The sequence below is a fragment of the Penicillium pulvis genome (genome assembly GCF_028828015.1).
Source record: "Penicillium pulvis strain IBT 33274 chromosome Unknown scaffold_8_segment0_segment0, whole genome shotgun sequence".
Lineage (NCBI taxonomy): Eukaryota > Fungi > Ascomycota > Eurotiomycetes > Eurotiales > Aspergillaceae > Penicillium > Penicillium pulvis.
This window is the reverse complement of record NW_026643080.1, coordinates 6,632,427-6,649,255: the sequence shown is the minus strand read 5'-3', so window position 1 is coordinate 6,649,255 and position 16,829 is coordinate 6,632,427. Positions and strand designations below refer to the sequence as shown.

Genomic DNA, 16,829 nt, shown 5'->3' with positions numbered 1-16,829 from the left:
GAATCTCGATGATCGGTATCGATTGACCAATAGGAGCGACCGCGTACTATGTTATACGGTCCGCATGGCAAGGATGACAGGATTTTAGACTATGAGTAAATGGTGAAACGTGTGTAATTTTTACTGTCCAGTGTCTATAACCCTACGAAGTTCTCCCAGTATAATGTTGCAGATTGTTTATGCAAAGCAAGTGATCATCTTCGCAATACTACATACAAGTTGAATGTCTAGTGTCGGGCAACATCAATTTTTGAAATTGCTGCGACTGGCCATGTGCATTATGGCTTGAAGAGAAAAAAAAGTAAAGCATAATACTTCTTCATATTGATTGCGAACTACTAGGCCCGTTCTTTAGTCGGTAGACAAGGATGCCACAATACTACGGTTCCATGATAATATTATATGGCCCATTTATTGCTCCAAGGTGATTAACGCTGATATCCAACTACCTATAATTCACTCTACCATTGGTTCCTAGACTAAATATTCTTTTTCAAAAACTTTGTATTCCATGTTGTAGAAGCCTCGATTGTGCATATGTTGAACAAAAAGAAAAATGTCATTAGCTATGCATGTCTATAAAACCAAATCGCTCAAAAACGCTTCAAAAACTCAAATAAATCGCTGCAGCTCTTCTTCGGCAATTCCACTTGTCTCACACATTCCCCTAAACACACCTCCCAAGTCCCAGAGCTCACTCGGCGTCCCCAGCTCCAAAATAGCTCCCTTGTCCATAACACACACTCGGTCATAATTGATAATTGTTCGAATACGGTGCGCCACCGTGATCACAGTCTTTCCCTTGAATGCTTCGACCATAGTTCGCTGGATCTTTTCGTCTGTCTCCAGGTCCACACTTGAGGTTGCCTCATCACACACGACAACCTTGCTGTTTCGGACAAGAAGACGTGCTAGACCCAGTTGTTGACGTTGGCCGTGGGAGAAGTTGCTTCCTTCTTCTTCAACGACATCGTCCAGTTGAACGGTTTCAGCTAGCCATGCACCGCGCAGGGCGAGCCAGAGTTCTTCGTCGGTGTGCTTATTCAATGGGTCGAGATTGGTGCGGACGGTACCACGGAACAGGATCGAGTCTTGAGGCTGGATAGATAAGCGAGAGCGGAGATCTTTCAGTGGCAGTGTTGAGATGTCAACGCCGTCGATGGTGATGCAGCCCCCGGAGAGCTCACATGTCCGGAATAGTGCACCAATGAGGGAAGACTTTCCGGCACCTGTACGTCCCACGATAGCGACGTGCTCACCGGGCTTGATAGAAAGGGTTAAGCCGCGAAGAACATTGGGAAGACCTTCGCGGTAACGCATGTGCACGTCTCCGAAAGTGATGCCTCCTTGCTCAGGCCAGGATTCTGGAGCGGGTACAGGTGTAGTACCGTTGTTGCCTTCGACGGGAAGACTGTTACCGGGTCCGTAAGCGTGAATCCGCTCAGTGGCATTCATAGCATTCTCCACGTTGGCCCATTGACGAATGATGAATTGTAGGACCTGCGCAGCACCGAGGGAGTAGCTCAGCACGACACCGGAAATTGCAGGGTTCTGAGTAGATCGCTGGATTACAACCAACACTCCAGCTGCAACGATCAATAGAACGCCAACAAAATCCAACCGGATTCCCAACCATCGCTGGTTAGCAGATGTCAAGAAATTGGCACTGTTCATGTCGTCGATTGCATGCTGCATTGATTTGGAGAATTGCTTTTGCATAGAGTATGTGCGGATTGTGGTCACACCGGACAGGGTCTCGGAGAAGCGGGCTAGAACAACGCCACGCAAGACAGACTCGTGACGCTTAAGCTCACGCGCAGAGGCACGGTAATAGAACGCAGAGAAAAAGAATATGGCAGTGCAGGGGACAAGGGCAATACCAAACCAGTGGAACTCAGACACAATAAGTGAAAGAATTCCCAAGACCATAGCAGTTCCGACCATGAATAATCTCAGCGATTCTGGTAGGGCATCATCCATCACATACACATCCTTGGAAAATCTGTTGACAATACGTCCAAGCGGCGTGGTATCGAAGAACCACACTGGTGCACGCATAATCTTTTCGGTCGCTTTATCAAGCATGACGTTGCTCGCACTGGTGCAGAGGATTGAAATGCAAAGACCAAAGAGGTAGAGACAAAGAGCTTGGCAAATACCCAAGGCGACATAGATACCGATGTAGGTGTTGTTTTCGAAGCCGAATCTGTCAGATGCCCACCAGGCGAGCCACATACCACAGAGGAGTGCGCTTCCTTGGGCGAGACAAAGGAGCGGAATGGCTAGTATAATAGCGATGGGGCTTCGAGAGCAGGCGAGATAAGATGTGTAGACAGCCCAAGAGATGCCACCGTCGACATCGTCCTCGCTTTGCATGAGCTCGGGCACGCTGTCGTCTCCAGCCAGCTTGCTCACCGTAGTAGTAGTCTCTTCCTCGGGCTTGCTGGCATCTTTCTCGGCATCTTCCTTTGTTGCCTTCTCCCGGTTTCCTTCCGCCTCTTTAACTAAAGCAGCAAAGTCGGGGTACTTCTTCTTCAGCTTTGTAAAGCTACCCAGAGCCTTGACCTTTCCATCATCCAGCCATAGAATGCGGTCACAGCGACTAAGAACGTGGGCTTGGTGGGTTGCGAGAATTCTTGTTTTGCTTCCAAGGGCCCCGAGGATTGCCTTTTCGAAGATAGCTTGTCCGACGTATGGATCCACAGCACTTAGGGGATCATCCAAGAGCAAGATATCGGCATTGGAGTACATGGCTCGCGCCAAACTAATTCTCTGTTTCTGTCCACCACTGACATTGATACCACGCTCTCCAATCTCCGTGGCATCGCCATTGGATAGAATCTGCAGATCGCGACGAAGCTGGCATGCAGTGATTACTTCATCGTACCACGCAGCATCGTAGGGCGCACCAAACAGGATGTTATCCCGGACTGTAGCATTTTGAATCCATGCTGTCTGCGGGCAGTAGGCCCGATCCGAGTAAAACTTGAGGTTTCCTTGTACCTTGCGCATGTCACCAGCTAGAGCAGACAGGAGAGAGGACTTTCCACTTCCAATACCGCCGATAACTGCAAGGAGCTCACCACGTCGGATATTGAGGGATATAGAAGGGATTGAGAATGGAGCAAGAGTAGGAAGCTCTTCTGCCAAGGTGACCGCCGAGGAAGACTCTTCATAGGAAGGTGGGTTCGATATCGTGGCACCAGATGCGCGTCGGTCCATCGACCCCTTTTCAGAGGGTCGCGCACCATCTTCCCATCGGAGGGACGGCAATTGGTCAGATCCCTCACGCTCGAGTGGATGCTTCAATGTTGAAGAGGGCCGCGTGAACCAAGTTGACATAGGCCTGATACTCGATTTAGGTCGGACCGTCGACTCCGGCCGGAACCAATTTGACATTGGTCTCACAGTCGATCTTGGTCTAAAAGTCGAAACACGCCTTTCCTGTGAAGTGTTTGTATTGCTTCTGTCTCGCGAGAAAGAAGGCATCAAAAACGAAGTCGGTCTTTCAAATCCGTATGAAGGCGGCATAAATGATGTTGGTCTGTCCCATCTGGATGAAGGCCCTGCCATCGGACCTCCTTCCCAATCGAAGGTAGGCAACGCAAATCCTTCAGTGTCGTAGTCAACATCGTGGAACATTCTGCTCGCTCTCAATGCGGACAACGAGTCGCGGTTGTTGTAAGAGTTAACTTCTCCATCGTGGAACATCCTGCTTGCTCTTAACGCGGCAAGCGAGTTCCGGCCGCCTTGCGGGTCTTCTTCCTCTTCGGCCTCATCTTCTAGGTCCGTGGCTCGGGCTGCCTGTCCCTTTTCCCATGTGAACCCGGCCTTTTCAATTCTCACGGCATCTCTCATGTTCTCATCGACATCCAACTCTTCAACTTCCTCTGCGAGTAGGTATTCCTCGATTCTTGTCATACTGGCCCATGCGTCAGATGCATGGCCAAGACATGCTGGAAGGAAAGCGGTAGGTGTAAGGAGAGAGCTGAATAGGGCAACACTTGAGAATACAATAGCGACATCGAGGCCCCCGGTGGAGATACAGGCATACGTCACGAAGCTGACCATGCAGGCCAACACAGGCAGACTCTGCCCAAGAGAGGTGACGAAGTTGAGAATTAGGTTGAATCCTTGTAATTGGCGTGTCTCGTCGGCTCTCATCTCGATCAAACGTTCGACGAAGCTATCCTCCCAGCTAAAGTACTTTACCAGACGAATAGCCTGGAGAACTTCTTGGGTTAGGCCAACTCGGACGTCAGTCGCTATGTTCATGACCTGGCGGCGTGCGAAAAGCGCCTTCACGGCAACGACAAGGAAGAACATTGAGACGATCAGGACTCCAAATCCGGCCAGAGCGGATTGACGAAGATTGACAATGAGCAGAGCCATGCAGATAAAGATGATCAGCGGCGAGGTCCACACGACATGGATCATGCTGATACCTGAATCAATGCGATGAGCATCCATGGACACGAGGTTGACCACACGGCCATTCGACCAGCCAGCATCGGGATCAGCTTCTTTTCCCTTTTCAGAAGACTTGGGAGGCTTTGCGTCGCCAGGCTTCTCGTTCAAGTCGACTTCCTGTAGAGTGGTTTCAGAGCTTCCAATCGCAAGATCAGCCGACCCGCCGGCTCTGGCTCGCTCGGATATCCTCAAACTCTTCTCTTGGATTTTATTCGTCAAGACTGCTCGGACCTGGCCACCGACCATGGTTCCGCGGTATAGGAAGTGGTTTTGGCATGAGCTAAGCAAGATCTGCATGCAGATAATGCCGACCAACAATCCGACACCTCTTGTGAGACCCGGATTTTTCACAGTACTTCCTGGGAGATGGGCATAATAGCTGTTCTGAACCCATTCGATCAAATAACGAAGCGTGTAGGGGTTTCCAACTGTAAAGAGGTCGGCCAATAGACGGCATAAACCACCGATCCAGAATTCGCGGGCGAAAGTCTTGTGCAGAGCGGTAAAAAGAGGGTGCTTGACATCGCTCGAGGCCTTGGCCTCCTTGAAGTGGGCGTCAAAGGTAACGCTGTGTCTTTGTACGCTTCTTGTGGGGTTGAGGAGTGGAATGTCATTGATCTTTAGGGGACGACGGAAACCAGTCTAAGTGAATTTAGAATTGATTAGTATACGGAAGCACACCAGAAAATAATCTACCTAGGAAGATCTTCCACTCACCGACATCAAACCCCCCATCCAACTGAATGTCCATCTGCTGATGAATCCTGCTCCATATTCAGGGGATATTTGTCGCTCCGCAGGTACAGGCGCAACCTTGCGGTGATGTGAGGGCTTAATCTCTGGGTTGGCCAGCTCGGCATCGGCATTAGACAATGACATGTCGAGAATTACCCAGAAATCAGGTCAGGAATTCTGTGATCCTTGTCAGTATTCTGTTGTGGATAGGAATTAGGAGGAGATCGTCCACTTTTCAATGACCTCACATACAGGTAGGTTCGTATAGCTCTTTATATGAAGTGGCAATAGTCAGCAAGAAAGCAGTCCAAAGGGACCACTGTTTCAGGATGAAAAAATAGTATTCGCTGAAAAAGACTGAGGCTGATTTGATTGCCTTCCATCAATGTGCAGCTCTCCTGCCTTTTGTTGACTGCACATCCTAGCTTCCGGAATAGGTATTCCCGAACTCATGGTGCATTGATCATCAATTAGGATGAGCTTAGATCCATGTTTGGGTAGTATACAGTGGCAACTTCGGGGTGAGGATAAGGTGGCTCCATCACTAAAGCCGATAATCATCGAAGTCCCAACTTCATGCTATGGCACCCAGGAAGGTAATATCAAGAACACATGTTACCTAAAGTGGTAAGGCCTCGGAATTATAGATAAAGAAGATACGAGTATTTACGCAATGATGTAAAAGCCAACTATTACTGTTTACACGTTGGGGCCATATTGTGGAGTACGGAGAAGTCATCCCTTATATTACAAATTTCGTAAAGCTCGCGTATCATGACGGTATTTTTAACCCTTTCGGGTAATTGAGCAGCTTCATTACTTACCTGCAGAAGGATCAACATCCGCCGTAATTCGGGTTTGCAATCTGACATTTAAATTCCACTGGATCCATTATTATGAAACAGTCGGAACATAGCACTTGCAGGATTAGCCCCGCAGTGGCGACATAGAGAGCAATTATTCATATTTTTCACAAACTACAGTTCGACTTGTCTGTCCTCTTTGGGAAGCGATCGCGTAGATCATACTGGAGCGTTTGAGCTGACACGTGCAGACCACATGGACATATGGTGGATTACCATTTTAGGAAAGGAAATGGAAGCTTACTTGGCCTACTGGGAAATGGCAGGTTCACCTTTTAGGACATACGATAATTATAGTTGGTGAATCTATTATTAGCTGGCTTTCTATCTCAATGGATAATATATAAGGAACAAGGAACTGCGAATCAATCAATCATTTAAGCATCAAGCAAGAAACCAAAATCAAAATGTCCGCCCCCGCACACATCACACTCAAGAACCTCGATGGCCAGTGGGTCATGGTAAGTGTCCCAACAAACTTCTTTCAGCCTGCGCCCGTTCCAGCCTACCAGATACTAACATATACGTTAGAACCGGACCCGCTCCTCCGAATACGATCCCCTCCTCAAGCTCCAAGGCATTAACTGGCTGATGCGCAAAGTGCTGAATATGACCAATGTTGTCCTGGAGGTCAAGGAGTGGGAAGACCCATCCGACGGCTTCACCCACATGGACATTGATCTTAAGCCTACTTCGGGTCTACCAGCCAGTCAGGAGAAGAAAGTGTTCGACTTCAAGGGCACCGACTCCACCCATGCGCTTTTCGGAAAGATTCGCGTAAGCCAGGGCTGGGCAAATGCCAAAGAGTTGAACCAGGAGGATCACTTCTTGGTCGAGGGAATGGAGGAAAACATGGATAGCTTTATTCACTTGAAGACTGAGCACTTGGACCACAATGCTGTGACGCACCAGGCTTGGGGATTTGAGGAGATCGAGGGCACAAGATACCACAGCAGACATATTGTTGGAAAGAAGGGAGACGAGGTTGTTCGGGTCAAGCTAATCTATGACTACCTCGGACCTCGTGCTGACATGAACTGAGCTGGTCTTGCTTCATATTCATGATTTTCTTTGCGCCTTTTTATAATCTCTGTTCTTTGCGAGCTTGATGCTATACTTGAATAGATACCAATTATATCCCACCTATTTGACACTACACCCTGCTGGCTTTTTCACTTTGGTTTCCATTAATTTTTATAAAAATTAATTCATCAAAAGCTGGAATTATTATCTGACCCCTTAACTTACAGTTCACTCCGGCGCGGACTTTACAAGATAAGTGGGGCCCGAATCCCGCTACCGGACTTTGCTTCACACAAGCAATATAATTTGATTTAAACACACTTACTTTCATCTACTGGCAAGATGGCCGAGTTGGTCTAAGGCGTCAGGTTAAGGTCCACCTTGACATCATTTCCTGATCTACGTTTGTAGGCGTGGGTTCAAATCCCACTCTTGTCATATCTTTTTGTCTTTTTGCTGGCATCAATAGAGTTCTATCCACATCCATTCAGTGACCTTTCTAGCTGGTTGTTTTTTATTCTAATTTTTTCGATTCATTGCCTGCTCAGGTGGGAAATCTCAAGATGAAGTTTGTGCAAATTGTGTCCAGTACATACCGATGAGATGAATATGGATAGTGCCGCTGGAACACGGTAACAATATATACATCTGAGCACCGCACCTCTGTACATATATTATGGATGAACCCTGGATCTTAGACATTCCAAGCTTAGAACATTCGACCACTGGGAAAAATCAAACAGTAGGCAACCGTAAATTTACAAAATTGCATTATTATTTGACTGGATACGAATGGACCGCGGCCCCTAAGCGCTTGCTCTATGTCCGTAGGATTTTCGCCTTTCAACCCCCATTTCGGGTCATTGCCTGAAAATGGGGGCAGGAAGGTGGATCGACGTGAGGCCGAGAATCGCGTAAACATGCGGCCCGACACGAACGCGAGCCTATCCAGATTGGGTAAAGCCTCCACGGCCAGTCAATGACTCGCATTTTACCACATTTCAACATCTACAAGTAAGACGAATTTGGATATTGAAGGTTTTAGGGAATTGTTCCAGGGGTACTAGGTAATCTCAGAAAGAATTTTTGGAGAAAGAAGAATATTCGCTTAAGAACTAGACGAAAATAATGAAAAAAGTAATCGCTAAATAGAATTCACAAATCATCAACCGACATAATACTCGGCTTCCGGCTCCCTCAGAAGCCTCACCAGCGAGTCTTCAAAGGCACCCACAATGCCAGCAATCCACTTTTCATTCAAGAACTCATAACCAGGCTTCCGCACATTATACACACATTTCAGTGTCATCTTTTCACTCCAGTCTGGACCCTCGGGTCCAAATGCCGGCCACACCTCCATCATGATTGGGAATCCGATGTCAACTTCCTTGTAAGGAGATAGGAGGTTCTGCTCGGTGCTCCAGCCAGGCAGGTCTCGTGGAGCCTTGGGACCGGCCACGTCTGAGGAAGGCGCAGTCTCGCTCCGGTATGCCTGAAGGTTCAGGGCAGTATCGAATCGGTCGGCCCCCATCTCGAAAGTATCTTCCGTTGGGCAAGGAACGTCAATGAAGGGTGCGACTTCGGCATGTTGAGCAGCGAGCAAACGGCAGATTTCACGGTTGGTTGGGTTCTTCTGTCCGTCCTTCTGGAGGGCCACATGCATCGGCACCGTCGTCAGTAAGGGGGCCATGCAGCGCCACATGTCGGGTGTGTTTCGGCCGTGCAAGATGCTACCGAACTGCACGTCCAGCTTGCCCTCATTGGCACCGCGGGTCTGAGCCAGCACGCTAGCCCATGCGGCCTGTACGACGGAAGCCATGCTTGTGCCGAGCTGTGATAGCGCATTGTTGGAGAGATCGTCCATGGAGAGACTACTGCGAAGGGCGGCAGTGCGCATGTGTGTCTCGACTAATCCGACCTCAGTGGGTAGCATTACGGCTTGTGAAGCGGGCTGACTAGGTCCGAAACGGAAGGATGACACGCCGGCAAAACGCTTCATCCAGTAGAACATGCTCTCCACCCAGTCAGTGCTCTCGAAGAGAAGCTCCACGGTATTGCGCATGGGCAAGAGTGGGAGCTTTCTGCCCCTGTCTGTCAGGTTTCTGATACCAGCTGGTCTGCTGAGATGAGCGTATTCAGCGGCAATCTCTTCGCGGAGGTGGCCTAGGCTGACGCCGTCAAAGATGGGGTGATAGAGCGAGAGAATCATGACGTGGCGAGAGCCGTCAGGGGCGCTGACCCAAGTCACGGTGACACCTGGCCGGTCCGGCGTCATGGCGCCTTCAGCAGCTCGCTGCGCTGAAACAAGCGTGTGTTGCCAGAGACTGGTATGATTAGGGTCAGATTTGCAGACAATCTCGACTGTGGGAATGATTGCACGCTCCGAATCTTTGTTCAAGATGCAGATGGCAAAGGGAGATAATGGATGCTTGATGTTACAGAAGACTGAACGGAAGCAATCATGTCTTCTGAGAACAACATCGACAGCATGCTTCATGCGGGTCGGTTCAAGCTTGTCGAGAGGCATTTCGTAAAGAAAGTGCTCGAGCTGCGGTCGACCAGAGTAGCGAGTAGGGTCCACAAATTCGTGGCGCGTGGAGTAATAGAGAATGCGAGTCTGCGTATTTGTAGCGGGAAGTACTTGCTCAACATCGATTGGAGCGAGATTGAGAGCAGAGGTACACTGAGGCAGGCAGTGGTGAGAGAAGTGACGGAGTTTTTCGGGGACAGATAGTTCAAAAATTCCTTCCTCGTCATCGGCAGCGATAACAGAAACATCCACTTCATCTTCTTCCACACCTGTTTTTGACAGGATAGATTGATCAATAGATACCACATGGCCATTTCTTTCCTGTGTGTCCACATCCATCTGTTGACCAGCCGTCAACTTGGACGCTGGGTTTTTAGATTCGACTAGATTGACCAGGTCGTCAATGGTTACGGATGAAAGGATCTGGTGTAAAGCCAAACCCTCAATCTCGTCATCCCGCATGCTTTGGAGGAACAACATAGTCCGTAGGCTGTCTAGGCCAAGACCCACAAGAGGCGTGGTGGATTCTGCGCCCGCAACCTTATCACCGATAGCAGCGAATAGACCTCGGTAGACAATTGAAGCTGAATCCATTTCGCGTGACTCAATGTCTTGCTTCTTCTCTACCGCTTTCTCGGCGCTAGCAGAGGCTCCATTCGTCACGACCGAGTCGCTCAAAGTCTCACCGGCAGCGAGCTTTAGCAGCACTTTTCTGTCCACTTTGCCGCTCGGGGTGTACGGCAGCTGATCCAGAACAGTATAGCTTCCAGGGCACATCCATTCAGGTAGGAGTCTCTCTGCTTCAGCGCGACATTTGTTGGCGACACCTTGACGATCTTCGTCGGCCCAGACTGTCAAAAATGCTACCAGCTGAGCACGCACACCTTCCTTGGGATTGGCCACCACAACAGCGACAGAGGCCACACCTTGCGCGCTTGTAAGAACATTCTCGATCTCAGTCAGCTCCACACGACGTCCGTTTAGTTTGACCTGGTCTGTACCAAAGCGACCGAGGAAGTCAATCTTGCGCTTTCCATCAGAAGACCAGACAACACGAGTCTTGTCGCCGGTGCGATAGAGCGTTGTGCCAGAGGGAAGACCCATCGCATTGACAGGAATAAATGCCTTTGCTGTCGCGTCTGGACGGTTGAGATACCCGAGAGCAACTTGCGGCCCGCCGACGATAAGCTCGCCCGCGAGCCCAAGGGGGGTTTCTCTTAGTTCTCCTGCATCAAGGGCATCCGGGTCCGCCAGGAGAAAGAATGCAGAAGTCAACGCATCGCCAATGACAGAGCTGCGCGTGCCCTGGACACAGGCTTCCGCTGTACAGAAGATGGTGGTCTCTGTGGGACCGTAGGCATTGATGAGGTGCCTATCATCATCCGGATCCCCTTCCACACGTGCAAACTTTTCTATCACTCGACCATTCACAGACTCTCCGCCCACGATCAGTGTCTTCAACGCGGGCATGCGCTCCGGCCGCATGAGAAGTGCGAGACTGGCGACGGCGTATGAGGCAGTGGCGCGGAGTTCGCGTGCACACAATTCGACGTCTGTGAGAAGTAGGTCACGCTCAGCGGTACAGAGAACTCCACCAAGAGATAGTGGGACAAAAGTGTCGATGATGACGGGGTCAAAGGAGGGTGCACTTAGGTTAAGCCAGCGCACCCGTGGCCCAGCAGGAAGATGCGAGAGTGGTCCTTCGAGTGTTGCTTCCACACAGGCCAAGGCTGAGCGATGACTTCCGAGCACACCTTTAGGCTTCCCGGTCGAACCACTCGTGTAGAAGAGGTAGCAAAGATCATCTTCGGATGGAATACGAAGGCCACTGGGTGAGGCGCCCACAGTGTCCGGGATAATGCAATCCATTCGCCAGCTGGAGGGGTTGGTGATATCGACCCACATAACCCCCTCAGTAAGCTGCTCACGCTCGGATTGAGATCCAGCAGCACCGTTCCAGGGCACAGGGCCGACTCCTAAGACAATCGGGGAGCCAAGATCCTCGACGATAGTCCGTAGTCGCTCTGGTGGCGCATCGGCTGGTAAGGAACAGAATGCATGGCCAGACTTGAGAACTGCCAACATGGAAAGGAAAAGCTCCGGGCTTGGTGAAATGAAGAGGGGAAAAGCGTACTGGTCGCCCAAGGCTGGACGCCACTGACTCCCTAGAACCTGTAGCAGAAGTCCAAGCTCAGAAGCGAGATTTTTGGCTCGACTATCGACCTCAGCATAGGTGAGATCGCGTCGGTCATATGCATGCTGTCGTGATCGCTCGGATGTAGCAGGTGCTCGACACAAATACTCGATGGCGACATTGTGGGGGTGTCGTCGAACATTGTCTTCAAACGCAGAATGAAGCAGGCGAGAGTTGATGTGTCCATTGGTCTTGAAGCCATTGACGTCTAGCTTCTTGTGTTGAATCTGTGGTGTGACTTGCAGGAAGGACTCGAAATTCACGCGGGACGGGTCCAGCCCTGCCCCAGTAGCGATAATGTCGGACAATCCAGAGGTCAAATATGCGACAGCCAATTTGACGAGGTGTTTCGCAGCAATCCATCCGCCGTAGTCCCCGCGTAGCTGGAGAGTAATATCGGCCCTGTCCTCTTGGGTGTATACCACCGAAAGAACAAAAGGTCCCTTTTGTGCCGAGGCTGCGACCCCATTTGTTGTACGCGATCCGCTGTATGCCGTAATAAGAAGTTTGAAGTCAATTTCATCGACATGGGTCACGCCAGTGAAAAAGTCCAACTTTGGTTCGGGTGTCACACCCGTCGCCGCTTGAACTGGAATAACAGCCTGGACCAATGTATGCCCAGTCTCTGGTGCATCTGCAATGAACGCGATATGGTCTGAGCCGACAACATCGCCGACGAATCGTGCAAAGCGGCATAGGACAGCTCGAGAATCAGGACTGGATTGCAAGGGAATACCATGGACGGTGAAAGAATGGGCCCGAACCAAGGTCGCGTCGAGGCTTGGTCCGGTGATATGATAAGGCGGGAGTTTAGAGGACGGCAGGTCCCGAATTGAAGTGGCCTGCACTTTGTCGGATAGATGAATTAATCCCATGATGCGGTCGATAGTAGTGTAAAGCGAAAAATGTTTAGATGCAGATGATTATAATGAAGAGGCTCAAATTCCGCCCCCAAGTAACGTAAAAATGGGCAGTGTAGTGGTATCGTGATGCCCAGTAGAGAAGGTTAATTGAAGACTTTTTTTAAAAAAGGTGTACCATGGATATGTGGGATACAACATGTATAATAAGATATTCTCGATCATCAATGCTTCTATTCATAGTCGAACCTAACGGTCAATACACAAGAAGCCTTAAACCGGCAATTTAGCAGTGGGTCAGCATCATCAGCTGCCCAAGACTGGCAAGAACCAAATAGGGGCGGTTGCCAGCATTTTCTAGAGGTTGAGTCGAACTCCGGTGATCTTCATACACTTTTACTGATAATGCCTTAGTAGGCAAACTACCCATTTAGGGAATGGAGCGCGACATGAAGTACCCAATGAGGAGGAGTTATATATCGGTGGGATTGCCCTACGAGATGATATGTCAATCAAGCTAACGGTCGTTCCAGATTTTCAGCCCCCAAAATATGCTTGTGACCAGAACAGGAAAATGATCGGAGGACATCGTATTTTGAGCTCACAACCACCCACATCGTGAACTTAAATACCTACGATGCCCATATCTAGCCTCCGGTGCCTAGGACTAGTGACTATTGACTAGTGCGGCTCATTTGAGAGTACATGGTCATTTGCTCGAATCAGAATATAACGCATCACCGATTGAGTCCCCATTCCGAAAGCTCTGCCAGGCCAAAGGCTTCCCACTTATCTTCTATAGAATAGTAATCTACAATTATCATGTGTTGGCAATTGAACAGAAGGCGCGTTATTAGGCCAAGAGCAACTGTAGGACATGGGTGAACAAACGTCCGTGGCTGAGATTATTCGAAGCCGCCCCCAATCTAAATGTTTTATTTGACGTAGTTTACAGGGAACATTACAGGGGCTAGCAAATGATTTTGCCGATCGTGCAGAGCTGGAGTAACTCCGCCCATAGGATGAATTGTAGAATGGTAATTATACCCATCACCTTTGCACAATTACATAGATTTGAAATCTTTGCTCGCACCCCTGAATAATTACATGCTACGCCAAAATCTACTACTATCAGATTACAATCTCTTGAAATTTTTGTCAAGAAATGGCGATTAAAATTTTGGGTGATCGAGGCCCACCTGGAGTAGCCAAATTTATGATAGGCGATCCCTATTGGCGCCCAACTGCTTTTGGTTAATAACGCGAGGTGTGCTCGCCCCATGCATGAGCACGCTGCACGCACAGACCATCATGTAACAAAATATGGGAATGGCCAATAAGGTCAGTTTCACCCACGAGAGAAACTCATGGTGATCGACAATCTCTACCGCGTGCTTTCACCCACGCCTGTACCCACCTCGCAGTCTATTCTCAATTTGCTAAGCGCTAACAAAGAACTGTTGTATTATTAGCCACCACGGGAGGCTGCGTGTACTTAAATCAATCTCCAGCGCCCAGCTCTTGGCTCTTCTTTATTTCTGAGTCTAATTTACCTACCTCTTGTTGAGAGACTCCCGTCATCATTGTGTCGGAAAATTCCAATCTCCTCTCTGTTCGATAACCATAGCTCCTTTCCTTCACCTCAAAGCTATCGAGAGGCTTCGACACACAATTAAAAATGGGTTTAGATCAGCCTGGTGTCTTCACATACCGTGATGGTGTCGCTGTTATCCAACTTTTCTTCTTCATAATCTACCTCGCCCTGGGAATCGTACTATGCTGGCGTCACGGATTCCGTCGATCAGATGGCTGGATCCTTGTGGTAACCTTGTCAATTCTACGTATACTCGCCGCAAGTTTCCAGCTCGCCACCATCAATACCCCTAACACCACAACGTATGGAGGTGCACTCATCTGCCAAGGGATTGGGCTGGCCCCGCTGATTCTATTGAACCTTGGGTTGTTCATTAGACTGTAAGTTTTTATCCTCAACTACACAGGGGTTTAGACGAGAACTAACATGCGAACTTAAAGGAACATGTACTTCAAGAAAGTTCACCGACTGGTCTTCACCGCAATTTCCGTTGTCTCCATCGTCGCCATTGCAATTGCCGTCTATGGCGGTACCGAGTCCGCGGAATCAGCCAGCCTAGGAACAAATGTTATGCTGAAGGTCTCTGTTATTCTCTTTACGGCATGCTACGTTGCACTCTGGGGTCTTTTCTTCTATTTCATTGGCGACCGGAAAGCACTTCCCGAGGCCGAGCAGAAGATGTTCCTCTGTCTCCCTGTCTGTGCTCCCTTCATGATCGTTCGACTGCTGTATAGCATTCTGGGAGACTACGTGCCGAGTCTTCGGGCAAATTTCAGCGTGCTCACTGGAGATGTGACTACTTTTCTGTGCATGGATGTCCTCGAGGAGATCATTGTTGTTGCAGTGTACGTTTTATTCGGCATGGGACTGAAGCAACTCTCGCCGGAAATGAAGGGCACTAAGCGCAGAAATAATTACGAAGACACTATGGCATAGAAGGGGATAGAGTATAGATCTTTTCATTTCTGATTCTCCTTGGATGAGAATAAAATATATTTGGATGTGTTAGGAGAGATGACAATAAGCCCCGAGTGAATGAGCGTTCGAGGCTATGATGATTACTGATATGAAACCTCTTTTGATCCATAACAGCTCTTTTTTTTCTCATAAAATATCGTTAAAATAATCTATCACGACGTGTAATTTTTTTAAATAATGAAAGTAATAGTCCGTTTTTCATTCTGTGGACTTTGGATAATGACCCTTGACAAGTCCACCTGGACCGCTATTGAGCCCAAAATCACTCACTTTCTTAGCCAAAAGGTGGCAAAGAAGTCTCTGCATCGATGTCCATACGCTTGATTTACTGCAAGACCACGTGTTTATCCGATAAACTTGAAAATCATGCTAGGTGATGACCATGTGCTCAGTGGGTCTACATGCAGTAGTCCAGAACCCCGCGTCCTGTGGTGGCGGATGCTACGCAATGGGAATATTGTTTTAATTTGACGAGGTACTTACATAATGAGCTGAAGAAGCAAATTTGGACAGAGTGGAGTAAAGGGGCTGATTCTTGTAAAAAGCAAATTTTAAATTTGTTTATTATACAACGTGAGCCTATGCCCGAAGATATTGCCGATGTCGTATGTCGGCTTCTGGATGACATTAGCTCACGTTAGCATGAAACGTGTGATCCACAAAATCCCTGACCCACCTTGAGTGCATCATCTTCAGCCTTGACATGAGCATAGATGCTCTCTTTGCCCCTTACCTGAATTTCTCCATGTCGGCAATAAGCGGTGTCGGCCTGGCCGGAGGGTGATTTTGTCGATCAATGCACTGCAGAGTATTAGGATGGCTCGTTCCAGATCCGAATATCCACTAACAAAGAATCCTAACCAATGGTCTTGACCTGCGCTTATTCGGGCGGACGCGTATTCGAAGATGACGCCACGTTATACGGTGATCGACACAGCCACGACCGCCCGGAAAAGTGTAATTGTAAACGGAATGAAGAAATATTGTATAATCACCATCGGTGTCATGGCCAAAGAGCAATGCACGATCTGAAACTATCATCTGAAACGTACCAAGGAACAGCTGGGCACCGCCTGACGTCGACAGTGTCAAGTGCCCACCTAACAAGCTCTCCGGAGAGAAATAAGTCCGTGTTTTGTGAAGTGACAAAATATGAACACGTTGTGAACCGTGCGGTCACGGGATTTGTGCGGTCGGCCCCTATTGCCGTGTCACTGGGGCCACTTGTGCCTCCTGGGGGCTGTTCCTTCTATCGAGCTTCTACGGTTATTCATCCCCCTTACTTATCAGAGCGGAGCCCAATTTCCCGAAGAAGCTTCCTTCTGGAAGATTGTCATGGAACGGGACGTGATACATCTCCCAAAGTAGTAATTCTCCAATATCGATGATACGCAGTCCATTGCAGGATTCGGCAATAGGGACGAACGCTTTGTCAGAGAGTTGCAAATCGGGCTTCCCGACTGGACGAAGGCGAAGCATTGTTTAGGCTCATGGAGAATATCGGCCCTCTGACAATAATAGCACGCGACACGACGTGAATAGTGATCCATCTACGGCGAATGCCAAATGGGACCATGTTTTT

At 48.9% G+C, this 16,829-nt stretch overlaps 4 protein-coding genes across 4 annotated transcripts; 2 read left to right on the top strand and 2 right to left on the bottom strand.

Annotated features, from left to right (window-relative positions):
* Nucleotides 1-612: 612 nt before the first annotated feature.
* N7503_011928 (oligomycin resistance ATP-dependent permease yor1) lies at nucleotides 613-5,395 on the bottom strand (the record flags this gene model as incomplete). Its single annotated transcript, XM_057071474.1, has 2 exons — nucleotides 5,188-5,395; nucleotides 613-5,112 (listed from the first exon to the last, which is right to left on the bottom strand). Exons 1-2 carry the CDS (start codon nucleotides 5,347-5,349, stop codon nucleotides 613-615), a joined length of 4,662 nt encoding a protein of 1,553 aa, XP_056918085.1. The 5' UTR covers nucleotides 5,350-5,395.
* A 1,080-nt stretch (nucleotides 5,396-6,475) lies between these two features.
* Nucleotides 6,476-7,109, top strand: N7503_011927 (uncharacterized protein; the record flags this gene model as incomplete). Its single annotated transcript, XM_057071473.1, has 2 exons — nucleotides 6,476-6,529; nucleotides 6,600-7,109. 2 exons carry the CDS (start codon nucleotides 6,476-6,478, stop codon nucleotides 7,107-7,109), a joined length of 564 nt encoding a protein of 187 aa, XP_056918084.1.
* A 1,147-nt stretch (nucleotides 7,110-8,256) lies between these two features.
* On the bottom strand, nucleotides 8,257-12,690 carry N7503_011926 (NRPS-like enzyme; the record flags this gene model as incomplete). The annotated part of the gene is made up of 1 exon (XM_057071472.1): nucleotides 8,257-12,690. One exon carries the CDS (start codon nucleotides 12,688-12,690, stop codon nucleotides 8,257-8,259), a length of 4,434 nt encoding a protein of 1,477 aa, XP_056918083.1.
* Nucleotides 12,691-14,353: 1,663 nt separating this feature from the next.
* Nucleotides 14,354-15,205, top strand: N7503_011925 (uncharacterized protein; the record flags this gene model as incomplete). The annotated part of the gene is made up of 2 exons (XM_057071471.1): nucleotides 14,354-14,649; nucleotides 14,710-15,205. The coding sequence occupies 2 exons, from the start codon at nucleotides 14,354-14,356 to the stop codon at nucleotides 15,203-15,205; spliced, it is 792 nt and encodes a 263-aa protein (XP_056918082.1).
* Between the last annotated feature and the right edge of the window lie 1,624 nt (nucleotides 15,206-16,829).